Genomic DNA, 16650 nt, shown 5'->3' with positions numbered 1-16650 from the left:
CCTTCAACAACTTCCCTAGCAACAAATATGATGATATGTATGAGGTTCTTACTTAATGATCAGTGAGGCTGATAAGGCTAAGATATACTGGCTTCAGAAGCAATATCTGATGTTTTAGGAATTAATTCATTTCACATTCACCTATATCTTGACCTTGACTGGATAGTACCTGAGTTTTTTTGTTTGTGTCAATTTTTGTCTCTTCTACAATGTTTACATCACATTTTTTGTTGAAGGGTCATGTAGTAAATAGCAGGGATTTGTAGCCTAAATGCTGTAGAACTTGGTGAATATACATCCTTGAATAATGCAAGAAGTTTTGAAGATTAATTCACATTATTTCTCTGTGGCTAAAACTGTTATCTATCAGAATAGCTTTAAGAGACATTGAGTGTATTTAATGTATTTTTCTAAATCTCAGTTAAAGAATTTTTAAAGCTTTTTTCACAATATCTTTACACAGAGAAGAACTGTATGTTGACATGAAACAGATGTGGCTATTGGTGCAAAGTAACTCCAACTAAAACAATAGGTTGTTTCAGCAACTCTATTTTTTCACAATTCTCTTGTTCTTGCACATGGAACTGTAAGAAACTTTAAAAAGAGTAGAATGTATTTAAGGAATAATAATCACTGTTAAATTAATTTACTACTAAATTTAAATTTTTGTTAATTAACAATGGCAAATTTGAAATAGTTGTTGCATTGCAGAATATACAGTTCCTTGTAAAATATTCAAAATTACTTATTCAACATCAGATTCTTAATGTTTCTTTCTATAACCTCTCCATTTGTTCCTTTGGAACCTAAAAGTGCAACTTTTATTGCACTTCATTACTGAATTTCACTTGAACTATCAAGTTTTTAAAAAAATCTTACGTTTATCACATAAACATTACATGACGACTTCTCTTATTTTACAGGCATGGGCACTACACTCTCTGTCACTGATAGTAGATTTGGCTGGGCCCTTGTATCATGTGCATGTGGAACCTACCTTATCTCTTGTTCTCATGTTGTTGTTGACTGTGCCTCCTGCTTATGCTGAAGTTCACCAAAGCCTTGGTCGCTGTTTAAATACACTTATTACCACGCTGGGCCCTGAGTTGCAAGGTATGTAACATACAAAAGCATCAGCTTGGTTTGGATTAGCAACAGAATTGCTAAACATTGTTTGAATGTGTGATTGAAATTGTAACAAGCAAGCAGATGCTAAGATTTTTTTCCTCGTTTTAAGACAGTATTTCACAGGCCATGACTTTATGCAATCAAGATGACATGACTGCTAGTTTTCTAAAAATAGTGTGTCTTCTTGACATCATTTCCTTTGTTTGAACTGGTTCTCCAAGCCTTGCCTCGGGATGAAATTTCTTACATAAATTTTTACATTTTACAATTCTTACATTTTTACATCTTATAATTCTAGCATGAGAACAGAAGATACTCCTATTTCAAGAGTTAGGAGCCAATCTGTGTCTTAGTTATGATGCACACATTTAAAATTTGCATCTAAATCACCTTTTAGATAAATGGACAGTGAAATTTCCAGAGAGTAATGTGATCATTACTTGTTGATATCAAAGTATAGCACAGACACAGAAGCTATCCTTCAAGAGGATGAACATTGGCTGGCTTGGGAAGAAACAGGTTATCATTTTTATTACAAAAAAACAAACAAACAAAAAACCCAAAAAAACAAAAAAGAGATGTTTTAAAAGAAACAAACAAACAAATCCTACTTTTTTTATTCCAAATATAGGCAGCAGTACAACAGTTTCAGCCTTAAGAACTTCCTGCCTCTTGGGCTGTGCAGTGATGCAGGATAATCCTGACTGCCTTGTTCAGGCTCAAGCCATCTCTTGCCTTCAGCAGCTTCACATGTTTGCTCCTCGACACGTCAACTTGTCTAACCTTGTAAGCTGCCTATGTGTGAGTATATATTTACTAGTCTATATCCTTGTATTTTAAAACATTTTGCTCAGAAACACTTAAAAAATGCAGATTTTTTTTAACCAGAGAAACTGATCATTGTGTAGGGGTAAGGTGTTTTGTGTCCTCCTACAGGCAAGTATTCTATATTTTTTCTTTTTTTTCCCTCAGTTTATGCTTCCCCTTTACAAGATGAGCACATTCTGTAGAAATCTTGGCCTTCTGAACTGCTTGCAGGCGCATTCTGCTGCTCTTAAGGCTAGTTGTCTGGCAGGATATACCATTCATTACAAATTTCTGCTGGATTTTTACCAGCTGTTTTATGTTGACCATTTTTTTCCCTTCTGCTGCTTTTTATGCCTTGGGTGAAGAATTGATTAAAAATATTTGTGTACTGATTACTGAGAATTGTTTGGTTTCGTTTTGTTCTTTCATGATGCTGAAAAATTATAGATTTCTCTGTTTTGTGATTTCTGTAGCACTAATGCTTCAATGTACTGACATCTTGGCAGTCAGTATAAATGTTTCTGACAGTTACATAAGTAATAGTCAAACTAGGTCTTTGGAAAAAATAAACAAAACTCTTTTTCAGTCCCATTTGACACAGAGGTGGGAGAGTTTATTTGCTGTGGGGTTTTTTTTGTTTCTTTTTCTTTTCACTCAATATCTCTCTGTCTTTGAAAAGTTTTTGTGCTGAAGCACTTAAAAAAAAAAAAGGCAAAAGTAATTTTCTGGTAGTTATTAGCCCTGGAGGTTTTTTGTGGGCTAGGTAGAAACAAAAAACCACAGACAGTAAAGTATGGTGGGGTTTTGTTTTAATCTTGTCTGTATTTACACAGTTCTTATTCACATCTTCTACTGGGTAGCTCTTGTGTATCGGTGTTGACTATATGTTAATTTTGGATAAAGTTTAGATTCCTTCAGTTTGACTAGCAACATGATTGTGAGAGGTAGGAAAAATTGAAGCCCCACTTTGTGATAGGCATGAATATGCTAATTGCAGAAGACCTGGAACTAATCTGAAGTGTTCTTTGTTTTAACATACATTAAGAATTATTTTCTCCTCTCTGGGTTAAAACTAGTTTTTCTTACATTGATAAAATCACAGCAAACCATGTAAGCCACTTTCTTGCTCAGAGGATGTGTTAGCATTTGGGATCATTGTAAGTCTGTGTACAGTCTGCTTCTGTGTCTCTGGCTAATATCAACTATCTAACTAATAAAGAGGACGTCATGATAAAGTTGTCTATACAATATTACTGATTTTTATTGTTTTTACAAGTGGTCTCAAAGTACTTCATACAGTACTTTATGAATTTCATAATGTTAAATTACTCAATTAAGAGAAAACATGGTTCGTAGCTTAAGTGTGTGTGTTCATTCATCTGTACACGTGTGTGTTCCCCTCTAACCCAGAAATGATTCTGGGCTTCACAGGGTAGGAATCCAAAGAAATCACTGGCCTTACATGGGTGAACTTTTCTCATTCCCACGAACTTGTTATACAACTAGGGACAATTTTGCTGACACTGACAATTCAGTAAATGCCAGTACATCTCTGAAGAGTATCATAAACAAGGTTTGAGTGTGTGCTTTTCAGGTCTGTGAGAAGATAATTGCACAATCAGAATTCTGCATTTGTAGAACACTCCATCCATCCATGTAGTTTCCACCCACTAAACCACCATCTTACTATGGAAGCAGGATAAATTATTGGATCTGAAATCTGCTCTTGACTGCGCTGTTTGCTCAGAAGGTGACCCTCAGCTAATCATTCTTCATGAGTTTAAATGTCTGCAAGCTGGAGAACGAAGTGTCACTGTCCTCCTTTGCAATGCATTTTGAAGTAGCATATAAAAACTAGGCACTAGATAGTGTGAATATTCACCACTCCACTCCTTATTTGGGGCAGAAAAACAGGAGAGGCAAAGAATCTGTGGTCAGATGAGTGATCTTTTACCCCTCTGTCAATGAATTCTCACTCAATTTGAAAACAAATGTGCAAAGAATTATTTTTTTTCTATTTTTAGTAGCATTTAGTAGCATAACCCTCTTCATCCTGTTTCCCCAAGGATTTTGGAAAACGTCTGTGCCATCAAACTTGCCTTTTTAAAATTTTCATTCTCCCCACCCCCCTCCCCCCTGCTTCCCTCTTGTCTCACCCTCCTCTCTTACTTTCCTCTCCTCTCTCATATCCCCTCCTCTTCTCTCCCCCTCTCTCCCTTTGTCTCTTCCCCCTATCCTCCTCCCCTCACTCTCTGCCTCTCATTAGGCATGCTAACAATTTCTGTGAGCAGCTGCAAGCTGCCACCTCCACCTGTCTTCCCAGCCCTTAGAGGATGAGATGGTTCAGGTCTCCAAAGTATTTGGACAGTTCAGGTTGTGACTTTACTAGCACTAGTAAAACATGATTTAGGCAATGGATACATTGCTTCACTGGCTCAGTTTTTTGTGTTATTTTTTTTTATAATTGTGTACATGTGCCTGTCATGCCTTTCTTTCTGAAAGTGTTCAATGTTGGTCAGTTGGATCTTTCATGGGGTGTCTAACAGTAATGTTTATCCCGCTGTTTGAATTCTTGGCTCCAGCAGAATAGAAATTGCATGCTTTTAATCATGTCTAAAATTAACTCTGAAACTAACTTAGTTGAGCACAGATTGCTAAAGAGCTTATCCATGTAAGCTTATGCTGTAGTATTCCTCAACATAGTGAATGTAAGTTTTCAGCTCTAAGATATTAAAGATATTTTGAAACACACAATAAGTATACATTGTCAATAACTATGCTGTACTGTTATCTTGGTACTGTTTAAGTACTAATTTTAGAGGCAGCTGGATTGCAATTTAAGTGTGTTCAACTTATTAAATATAAGATAAATTAAGTAAGCAAATTAGGGTTTTGGTATATTTGAGGTAAGATTCTGAATTTTAATATATGCTGAATTTACATATAACAGTCTCCATGTGTGGTTGATATCACTGTGATATCTATATTTTGGTTTTGTCATGACTGGTTTGTCGTTTGTTTTTTGTGCAGGAAATCTTGTTGGATAATTCTGTGTTGGTAGGTTCCTGTGCCTTGTTAATCCTAAATTTTGCAGTTTGCAAATTGGTGTTTTTATTTCATCTTTTATCTTTCCTTTTAACCAGTTTAATGTAATTTCTTTTAGCATGTCAAGTGGCATTTTATTGTCATCCTAACCAGATCCTTCCTAACTTTCTGTAGATGGCAGGCATACATTTCATTTATGTGCTTAGTGAGGAATAATTTTGGTTTTAATGTGTTAAGCAGAGAAAGGGGATTGTTTGTTTGTTTAAGTTCTAATGTGATGCTTGCATTTTTTGTCTGTCATTTAGTCCTGTCCCCTGCTTAGAATGTGGAAGAATGAGAGAGATGAAAAATGTGCATCTTGTGTTATTTGGTAGCCTAAATTGGGTCCTCTGTTTTTTCCCCTATTAAAAATGAGCACGGAATTTATGCATGTCCAACTTAAAGTAGAACGTGTAACCTGCTTGCTTAAGTGTTGCATTAAAAGCCTCACTTGTTTTAAAGTTTCAATTAAAGTATCTTACAGACATACTTGTTGAGTCACATTTCTTGTAAAAGAATTATGCAGAGTGTATCTTTTTTCACAATTAATCTGTAAATCTGAGTATTGTAGATTCATGTGCATGCATAGAAATTCCGAAGACGAAGCTTAGTTTTGTTAATCTAACAAAGCTGAAATTCTGTATTGCTTACTCTTTTTGTCCTTAAGTTGTTTTTTTAAATATATGTTAAGTAATATATATTAGTCATTTTGACTAACATATATTGGCCTGTTGCTGACAAATGAGGAGCATAGTCTTATGTCAAAGTTTTCCTGCAGCAGACACTCAGCTCTATTTTAAGGATGGTAATAGCTAAGGGCACACAATTACTTAGTTGTAGAGAAGAATTTTTTTTTTATGATAAACTACACTTAATTTAAAAGAAGCTGCATAAATATTGGTGTAGCCATCTTGCCTGACCACACAGCTAATTTATCATATCTTTGGGATTCCCTTCAGATTTTCTTAAAATTGAAAGCAAGCAAATAAAAATCAGAAAACTCCACTCTAACAAAAAAACCTTGAGGCTATGTCTTGGATTTTTTAAGTGGTTTTCCTTGTTCCAGTAATAATGAATCTATAATTGTGTGTTTTCCAGTGTAAAAAACATGCACTGGCCTGATAGTTGTAAAATATGGTGATGCTATGAACCTTTTTGCTAGAAACTGCTCAGAAGAGCTGACCTGTCTCAGTGTGATGCATTCACCGGTAGCTCTCACCCTTTCTCTCACCTTCTCTAAAACATAATTTAATGTAAACTGAGTATATGATATTTTTTTGCAATGAAACTGCAGCAGTGTTCTCTTTGTCCTTTCTTTTAAACTTCCTTTCATGCATGGAGTTCAGATTTACTAAAACCTGATTGACTATCTCACTCTTGATTACATTGGCATTTCTCTCGTTACATCTGAGGATGATTTGAGTAATTTTCTCTTGTACTGAGTTTTCAAGCCCATTGTATATATATATATATATGTGTGTATATATATATATCCTGTAGTCAAAGAATAGAGTTAATTGTTCACTGAGACCATGATTCACCTGTCATTGAAGTTAATGGGAGTCTTTCTACCAGTATTGGTTGGGAGTTGGATTCAGCCCCAAAGCAGTATTATAAGTTGCCTTTGGAGAGAAAATGCTAAAAGCTCTGATATGTTAAAATTGATTACAGGTGTTGCAAAACCTTTCATTTGGGGGTCGGACAAAAAAAAAAGCTGAGCAAAAAGAGCATCAATTACATGTTTACTGATGTAACAGATTTGCCATAATTGCAGTTGTTCAGAAAATACCAGCCTTTCTGAGGTATTGCTGTAGAGGTTTGTTAGCCATCTTACTGTATCTTCTTGCATGTTTCAGATGAATCTCTGTAGCTCATACTTATTACTGAGACGTGCAGTGGTATCTTGCTTACGTCAGCTTGTGCAAAGAGAAGCTGCTGAAGTATCAGAATATGCTGTTGCATCAGTAAAAGAGAGCAGAGAAGATTTTACACCAGGTAATGCATTGAAGTTTTCAGATCAAAGAGCTTGGCACATTGACAATGAATTTTGAACTCAGTCTGCTATGGGTGTGAAAACTTTGCTACACTCTTGAAATCTTGAACTCAAAATGGTTTTCTATCTCAGTTCTCTTTATAGTACCAAATTATGATAAAATGAAGAAAATGAGAAAATGCAAGAGGAATTCCAGAGAAAGCTAAGCCTGTCTAGCCTGTAGCTGTTGTAATAACTTTTTGCTAAAAGGCCTGAGACTGATCACTAGTTCGTTCTCATGGGCCTTTCTGTGAGGAGATGGTGGTAATAAATGATTTCACTTCAGATTTCAGTTCAGGCTTATTTGGAAATTTTCCAGAAATATAGACTATAGCCATTTTGTAAAACTGCTGATATGTAAAATTCATAATATTGAGCAAATAAAAATTGTTCTTAGTAATTTAACAAATTACTTCTATGTGTCTATCCAGTTTTGTACTTTGTTGAAGAATAGTTTTAACTTCCCTTTCAAGTTAAAACATTGTTTTAGAACTACCTTATGAAGCAAGATAAGTGAAATAGCAGTCAAAATGAAAATGAAGTTAATGTGAAATATCATATGGCCAAAGGTAATTTTTTTCAGGAGCTCAGATGCTGTGGTGATGATAATGCTGTGAAATTGAGAGTAGGATTTTTTTTTTCCTGGGATAACTTTCTTCCTGTTTTTACTGTGTTTCTGTAAAAACTCAAAGTTTGTTTTGTATTCAGATACAGTATTAAAGCAGCTAATACAACTGTTTCAAAAATATTTCAGGGCTAGTAGGTATTTGTTCAAAAGATACCCCATGTGCAACATGCGGTGGGGTTTCTGTTGTCATTACTGCAGTTTTGTGATGTACAGCATTCAACTCACACTTTGTTCTTAGCAGATGTGAACATCAGAGAAATAGGCCTGGAGGGGGCATTGCTGGGCTTGCTGGACAAAGAATTGGATCAAAGATTGTGCCAAGATATCAAAGAGACTCTGACTCATATGCTTACTTCAATGGCAGTTGAAAAGCTCTCTTTTTGGCTGAAGCTTTGTAAAGACGTTCTTGCTGCCTCTGCTGGTAAGCCCTAATACACTGTAGTTGAGAACATAATCAAAATAAGGTCTGCAGAAGCACACTATGTCACTAAGGAAAAGTATTCATGTTTCTTGAATGTTTGGCATTTATGAAGTGTATCATCGTCCTTCATATTGAAAGATTGGACCCTTTAACTTAGTTCCTTCAGAGGAATGAATATGCCTTTCTCCCTTCTGATTGCCTTTTCCCTGTTGAATAACTTTTTGTCAACATCTTAGCAAGTGTTGCCTGTTCATATTCTTATTCTTAACTTATTTCCATATTAGAAATGGAAATGCAGAGTATGTTTGAGATCTTGAGTCCTTTGCAATTACCTACATGAAAAATATTCAGATGGGCTCTTCTATTACTAATAGGAATGATTCAAACCTACTATATCATGATGAAACTCTTGAGCAGACAAAATTAATTACTGTGCTAAATATTGGGGCGGAGGGGAGGGGAGAAAGGAAATTCTTTTACCTGCAGTGCAGGAGGAAAACAAGGATTTAGATTTTTTGATTTGGAACATTACTAGCTTCTAATGTGTCACACTTATTTTAAAAGATTCTTTCACTGCATTTCTCAGTTTACTTTCATGGTATTGATCTTATCTTCCAGCAACTAATATCAACCAAATGTAGGCAGTTTTGTCATATTTTAATTCTAGCATTTACTTTAAGACACCGAGGTTGAAGGGAGTCACAGTGAATTTGAGGCTAGGGATAGACTTTGAAGAGATTTCCATGAGTCCTTCTGTAGTTTTCAGTTACAGTGGAAAGAATATTATATTTTGATTTTTCTCTCCTGTGTCCTAAATGCAGATTTCAATACAGTAGCTTCAGTAGATACCACTCAAGAAGAGGAAACTGCCAAAGTGGATGATGCATCTGTTTTAACATCCGACAGCGATGACAGGTTCCATCCTTTCCGAAATCCACGATGGTCTACCAGAGTTTTTGCTGCAGAGTGTGTTTGTAAAATTATAAGCCAGTGTGAAAATGCATGCAATGCACATTTTGACATAACTTTGGCTCAGGAAAGAAAACAACGTGATTCAAGAGGTATGTGTTACGTGCTGAAAGAATTCAATAGAATGCAAAGTATGCTTAAAGTAAATATTAGCTCTTTGCATCTTAGTGAAGTTCATTATAAATTTGTTGTTTGTAATCAATGAAGCCTTTAATTATTCTGATTAGAAGCCTGTATTTATTAAGGTGTAGAGCAATTTTTGTTTGCTAAAATATTGGCATCTTACTGCACCATTTACACTCACTTTCCTGGTTATAGTACCATGGCATATACGCAGGAAGCCATTGTTTCTGCATAAGCACTGGCAGTCAGAAGTGATAGTTGACATCAGCCTATAACATCACAGTATCTGGGAGTATCTGAGAGTATGACTTTAAAAAGCACCACTTCTTTTTTTTCCTATAATTTGCATAATTACGGGTATAAACACTGCCATTTTTTGATACCTCTCTATGTTTATCTGGAGGTGTTTTCCTCAACGCTCTTTTTTAGAAAATCTGCCTTATACATAAAGATATTTACACTTTATTCTAAGTACTTTTTTTTTACATATAAATGGAAAGCAACCTAGATCAGCTAACATAAGATATCCAAGTAAGACTGTTATATGTGTAAGCTGCCTAAAGTGACATGTTAAGGTAAAATGTAAAATATTAATTTTGAAAATGTTTGGATCAGTCTTATAAAACATGTTATATCTAAATTTAATAAAACTATTTTATTTTTTAATTTCTCTTTTCAGATGACTTTTTGGTATTGCATTTAGCTGATTTAGTTCGTATGGCTTTTATGGCTGCCACAGATCACAGTGATCAACTTCGTCTTTCTGGGCTTCAAACATTGCAAATTGTTGTTCGGAAATTTGCAGCTATTCCAGAACCGGAGTTTCCAGGTCATGTAATTCTGGAGCAATATCAAGCCAATGTAAGCACCATTACTAGTAACTTAGAAAAGTTTAAAGTTACAGTCAATCACTAAAAGAAATTTGCTTTTGCAGTGCATAAGAGTTGGATTTCAGTGAGTTTATTACTGAAAATATTGTTAATTTCTATAGACTTAACATCCTTAGAAATCATCTTTTTAGTTGGCATATAATGTCTAAGCTCCAAAGTTTTTCAAGTTTTGGCATTTCCCCTCTTGAATACAGCAAAACCAAAATAGATCATTGGTAGGGTATTTTTGGAAAGCATTGGTTTCAAAGTGTGGAAGTATTGCAAAAAATATTAGGAACAACTGTAATTTTAAATTCGGCTCAGAAGTAAGTAGCCTTTGCACACCAGTGATCACACTTGGAGATCTTGGCCAATAAATAAGCTAGAGAAGATAAAAGCATGGATGATACTCAAAAGGTCCATTTCAGTTAAGTCTTGGCCGAGACTTAGAGAAAAGATGTCCTAATCATTTTGCATTCCAGACTGCACTTGTGTTAAATATGGCAGACAGCTGTGTTAAGCCTCATCTGGCTCCCATTCTTCAATTTCTAGCAGGGATTGAATAGGTCAAATCACTTTCTCTCATAGAAGTGGAGAGATCCTGACACTGAAGACATCCTAACCTACTTTAATCTCACTTTTGCCATTAGAATTCTATTTTACTGGCGCTTCTTTGTGGGAAAGAAGTGCCTTGGTCTACTCTGGAACTACTAAGAGGAAAAAATACGCTCTCTGTCCTTGCTGTCTGAAACCATCAAGCAGGTCATAAGTAGAGCTAATAATTTTCCTTTTAACCTTCAGGACCCTTTAAAGTGTTTCTGCTAATACTATGTATAGATCTGATCAGCTGTTCCATGGTAGTTTAAGAGATGTGAAACAGTTAAATATCAAGTCTTTATCTTCTAATTTTTTTTTCCGTAACAATATCATAATAGTCCAGAAAAAGATGGATATAGATTTTCTGTACTTGAGTAATGACTTCCTGAAATCTTGTTCAGAAGTTCCTTAAATGAAGTCTGAGCTTTAGGGAGTCTTAAAAAACTGTCATTAGTTGCCATTAACAACAAATCCTTTTCGTTTATTTTCACAAACTTGTATTTGTAGTGTTTGTACTATACGTTCATTCCAAAGAGCATCAGACTTAAGTCTGAGTTTTCAAATGCAGGCTAAAGCAGCAAGGGAAATTTTTATTGGGCTTTATTGAAATGGCTTTCAACAGTGAGAGTAGCTAAAATCTGTTATTAGGCAAATGGGGTTTGTGCTCTCCCTTTTTTAAACTTTTCAAAGTTGACCAACTTCAGCTGTTTGTTTCCTTAAATCTGTATTCTTTCTAAGTAAGGAGATGTCACTCATTAGGCATCTTGCTACTCATCAAGCCAAGCGTTCAGGAAGGAAGAGGTTTTTGGTTCAGTTTTAGACGGTGCAAAAAATAGAATCAACTTTGAAGACCCCTCTCAGAGACAGCCATGTCTTCAGTGTAAGCAAAACAATAAAAGTATGACTGCAGCTGTTTCTCTGCTCTTTAACTTCACTGAAACAGTCTGTGAAAAAAGGAAAATTATAAAGGAAAATTATAACAAAGTCTGATTATGAAAAGTAAGTATTTAGTTAATTGTTCACTATGTATTGAATGTTGTGTAACTTCTCTTTAGGTTGGAGCAGCACTTAGGCCTGCCTTTGCTCCTGAAACTCCTCCTGATGTCACAGCAAAAGCATGTCAGGCAAGTGTTGAAAGTCAGAAGTCTTAGGTAATAGACCCTCTGAAATATTTTTCTTTTGCTTGATATGCAACACAATGAAAAGAAAATAAATCATCTAGCCTCAAATCCTCAATGTACACAAAATAATGTTACCTCTGTATTGTGAAAACTCAAAGATTTTTTGCAGTTTAAAGTCTTTTGAGAAACTTCATAGCAGTTGATACTTGGTCATTATTTGTGACACCCCACTAATGTTTTTGGCTTTCATTACTTAAGTATACTAAACTGTAGTGTCATTTAACATTTATTATTTTCTGAGAGTAAATGTATCTTGGTAGAAATTAAATCTGGTTTTCATAATTTTACAGACAGAAAAAAAAAATCTCCATGGTGTTTTTTTCTTGTTCCTCATTGTTTCTGTTTCACAACACTAGGTGTGCAGTGCCTGGATAGCAAGTGGTGTAGTTAGTGATCTTAATGACCTTCGAAGGGTTCACCAGTTGCTTGTGTCCTCTTTGGTCAAAGTGCAGGCTGGAAAAGAAGCACAAAATCAACAATATAATGAAAGCACCTCAACTATGGAGATACTGGCTGTGCTTAAGGCTTGGGCAGAGGTTAGTATAGCAGCTCTGTAATGTTAGTCTTGATATCTGGTAGGTGAGTTGGAACCTTTCAGACAGAATTTTTGAGGAATTTCTTACAAGCTTCATTAAATAGAAAGTGCTGGCCCTTTGCTTTGCTACCTCTAAACAGTACATGAACTTTGTAAACTTGACGAAAGCACTGCTCCTTAAGCAATCGGTATTATACCATACATTTAGAATAATGTCTCATACTTAAAAATATGAATTTCTTAAGATATTCTGATAGTTCAATATTCATTTAAAATTGCATGTTATAAATGGCTATGGCGATGGTCCACTGAATGTGTGCCATTTTAAATAAGTGTCATTTTTCTCATTGTCTATTGGCATTTTATTTCTTAGAAATAGTTCTTGTAATTAATTAATATTGTCTGTTCAGTACTGCATTGGTTAACTTAAAAGTCAGCTCACGTGAATGCCTGTTTTAATACATGTAAGTGGAAGGTTAAATAGTTAAAAGTCAAAAAGGTGAACAATGTACATAATCTCTAAAAGATGTGTGTTAGAAAGTAGTGATAAGGACCTTGGATGCTGATGCTTGATAACCAGCTAAATGTGAACATGTTGTGTAGGTACATGATATTTCTGTGTATAGTCAAGAAGCTGTTTTGGAGGAGAAAGTAGGCAATAGATAGCTTTTATGTGAACATTTGTAGAAAAACACCTCTCGTGTCTGTACTTGAGAAAGGATATTGGCAAAATAGGAAAACCATTCGAGAAAATCTAGTGAGCGGGAATAAAAATCTTGGAAACGTGCTTACATTGAGAGATTTAAGAAGATTAGTCTATTTAATCTATTCAGGAAGAGATAAAGTACTGAGATCAACTTAAAATTATTAAATGAAGAAAATGTTTTTAATAGCATGTAACAACCTATCACTGGTCAGAAGCCTGTGAGGCTCAATTGTCAGAAGTGAGGATCTGTAAATTGTTCCAGCCTGTAATTAACATCACTAGAATTCTTGAAAGTAAAATCCATATAGCTTTCCATAAGCTTTTGTTACCTGTAATTTACAAATATTTCACTTAAGCCCTAGGCAGTTCCTTCTCACTTAGAATCTTACCTATTTCCAAAACTAACTTGAGATTCATTGAATCTAAATGTCTCCTTTATAGTTGAGAAGAGCATCCCTCCAGGGGCATTTTGGAGAGAGTAAAGATAGCTGTTGGTCTGAAACATTCTCAGTTCTGTCTTTTTCATAGCTAGAAAGGCATCTGGGGAAATTAACATTAAATTAACCTGTTGATGGTAACACCCGAGTTTGCAAAGTATTGTTTTGCCAATTGATGGGAGAGAGAGAGGGCACAGACACCAACAGAGGGAATGATCTTACTTGACTAGCAAAATTAAGGCAACACAAAAACAAAATAATGCATTTAATATGGCAATAAGCTTAGCACGTGCACCATTTTGGCAACAAACAAACAAAGCAAAGAAATGCATCTAATCATTACTGTACAAGCAAAGAATAGTGATTAAGAAAGACGCATCACCAGTTACCCCACTAATAAATTACCGTCATCTAGACTGTTTCATTTGCTGGGGAGCCCTGAGTCACAGCAAAGGGTCGGAGAACCACTCCTGGTAACTGGGAAATCCTATGCAGTGCATCCACTCGTGGGTGAGTTCTCCATCTTCACTGTGAAGGGATCCAGCTTTTGCAGGCTGGATATGAATGACTTGCATATTTTGTCATGCAGAAACACCTGGTGACAGTCTTCTCGACCACCTAAGACCAGGGCTTGTCCAGAGCCCCGGTCTAGTTTGGGCAAGGTTCCTAAAGGTCTCTAAAATATCTTACAAGAGCATACTACAATTTCTTAAGCATCCGGTTTAACAGACAAGATTTAGCAAAAGATGTCTCAAATATATGGTTTGACAAAATAATGCTTAGCATAAGCAGTTTAGCTAATCCATGTATAAAGTTCATACTTGGCACAAGCAATCTAACTGATCTGTGTATAAGGTTTGCCCATTTTCCTATATCAAGTAGGGACAGTACAGGATTCATCTGTAAGTCAATTTTGGCCTTTCTCAGGCCCTGGCACTTCAAGTATGCAGGACTGTACTCTTCATTCTTTACTGATAACACAGAGTAATAAATAACTTTGAGAAGTCAGTTGCAAGTGCAATATGTCATTTCAGTTAAAAGAAGTTTTAGGAATGGTTTGACTGTTGTTTCCAGATCATGATTATAGGTATATTATTTGATAAGTTCTTCAGTTTTGTAGCCATAGCTATAACAGGGTTTGATGGTTGAAACCAGAAGCTGGACAAGTAAAATATTATTTTTTAAGAGCAGGGAAGTTAACTGCAGGTGTGTTTAGGAATTTTAGTAGTTATTCCTTTTTTTGGGACACTTGCATTATGATTAGCTGGGGAATGGATTCAGAAGGTTTAGAAAATAAGTGCTTGTTCACCTATGCCTACTGGAACTAAAGGAGGAATAGATTCTAGGAAACCTCACGTCCGTTCAATGGGCAGTCGTGTTAGTGATCACAGTAGTTTTTTCCAAATGTCAATACTTGTCAATATCTATATATCAACAGGTTTACATAGTTGCAGTTGAAAAGCAGAAAAATCAAAGTGATGCACACAATCACTGTTTAAAAATTCCAAACTCTGCAGAAGAAAGCTACAGAGATGTAACATTTTCAGCCAGTGGACTTCTGGACTTGGTACAGGCAGATCTTGGAACACTAAGTAAGCTCTGGCTTGCTGCACTTCAGGATTTTGCTCTCTTAACTTTGCCTTCAGAATATGCATCACAACTACCTGCTGAAGGTAAAAAAGCAAATCAGTTGTATTTTCATAAGCCACTTGTCAGCATACCAACTTGTAAGTAAGATTAAATTGTACAGAGAATAAGCATGCTTATGTGCTATCTAAAGATCAGGAGTGCTTTTCAGAGCAGAGGTTTCACTGATGTGAAAAGTAGTTTTTGGTATTCTTGCTTGTTGGGTTATTTTATGGTAGAAAAAATAAATAGGTAATTTATTGGATTTTTTCCAAATAAATGTAAATTAGCTGCCCTCATTAGCCTGAATTTTAATCTTGAACATTAAAAGAAAAAGTTATACGTAAAATACATGATAAACATAATTTTAATTTTTCCCATAGTTTCACAATACATTATAAACATAATTTCAATAAAAAGAAGAATCCTCTTTTAAGAAGGATAAAATATGATAGTTGAAAATAAATTACATCCTTAAAACTAACTTCTTTTCTTGTAGGTGGTACATTTTATACAGCAGAGACGATTGAAAGCGCCAGACCTCATTACTACAACTCCTGGGCACTGATACTTTATGCTACAGCATTATGGCTGACTAGCACGGGTTTTGTTGTTGTTGATCCAGATGAAGGAGTTACAAATCTCTCTCGACCTGTCACCCCAACTACCATGTGTCAAGATTCTTCTACCAGACCCTTGGTGAAATCACCTGAGGATGTGAATACTGACAGATTTCATCTTATCTTGGGTTAGTGAGTGTCTATATGCTGTATCTCAAAATGTAACTCTTACTAGATAAAACTGCTAGCAAATATTTAATTGTTCACATTATACTGCATCACTGAATATCCTATCTCTTGGAAAAATATACAATCAGAAGAATTTTAAGTCCTAGTGAGAAAATTGTGAAGTGTTTTCCAAATGTGGTACAAAAAACACTCACTGTGAGCTAAACAAGCCCTAAACAAGTCTTTATTGCTCTGCCCATAAACATGCAAGTTCAAGGGTGAATTTTACCGTGGTTGTACCACTATAATTACAGAGTGCATGGATTAACATTACTAAAGTACAGTTTTACATCACAGAATAGTGTGTAGGTTGGAAGGGACTTGTGCAGGTCATCTTGCCGACCTTCTGCTCAAGCCGTTCACCTAAAGCCAGTTGCTCAGGACCGTGTCCAGACAGCTTTTGTATATCTTTGTGGATAGAGATTCAACCTCTCTGTGTAACCTGTGCCCGTGCTTAGTCACCAAAACAGTAAAAAAGTGTTTCCTTACATTCACATAAAGCTCTCTTAAGACTCCTCTACTGCAGAAGCTAATCAGGTAGTTGAATTCAGTCCCAGTTCTCCAAATTTACACAATTAGACATTTGTGATTATATTTTTTTCTTTGATCTCTCTTTTGTATCCTTCTTTTGTAATCCCTTTTTGGAATGGGTTTGTGTGACCCAGTTGCATATGTCTTCTTTTGAATCCCAGTTTTTCTACAGAGAGCCAGATTTCTTT

General features: G+C 35.5%; 1 protein-coding gene across 8 annotated transcripts in view; it reads left to right on the top strand.

Annotated features, from left to right (window-relative positions):
* The window catches only part of HEATR5A (HEAT repeat containing 5A), a 67436-nt gene that overhangs the window by 40207 nt on the left and 10579 nt on the right, over positions 1–16650 (top strand). For 4 of the 8 annotated variants that reach the window (XM_027709649.1, XM_027709663.1, XM_027709656.1 and 1 more), the window contains 11 exons: positions 924–1113; positions 1760–1929; positions 4966–4992; positions 6876–7014; positions 7918–8100; positions 8922–9161; positions 9872–10053; positions 11714–11782; positions 12196–12375; positions 14956–15190; positions 15643–15891. In XM_027709649.1, coding sequence (XP_027565450.1) covers positions 924–1113; positions 1760–1929; positions 4966–4992; positions 6876–7014; positions 7918–8100; positions 8922–9161; positions 9872–10053; positions 11714–11782; positions 12196–12375; positions 14956–15190; positions 15643–15891 — 1864 coding nt within the window. The remainder of the gene's footprint in view (positions 1–923; positions 1114–1759; positions 1930–4965; positions 4993–6875; positions 7015–7917; positions 8101–8921; positions 9162–9871; positions 10054–11713; positions 11783–12195; positions 12376–14955; positions 15191–15642; positions 15892–16650) is intronic. The other 4 variants (XM_027709679.1, XM_027709671.1, XM_027670254.1 and 1 more) reach the window with 4 other exon arrangements.

This window comes from Neopelma chrysocephalum, unplaced genomic scaffold (assembly GCF_003984885.1).
Source record: "Neopelma chrysocephalum unplaced genomic scaffold, ASM398488v2 Primary Assembly neopelma1_24, whole genome shotgun sequence".
Taxonomy (NCBI): domain Eukaryota; kingdom Metazoa; phylum Chordata; class Aves; order Passeriformes; family Pipridae; genus Neopelma; species Neopelma chrysocephalum.
This window is presented reverse-complemented; position numbering and strand designations above follow the sequence as displayed.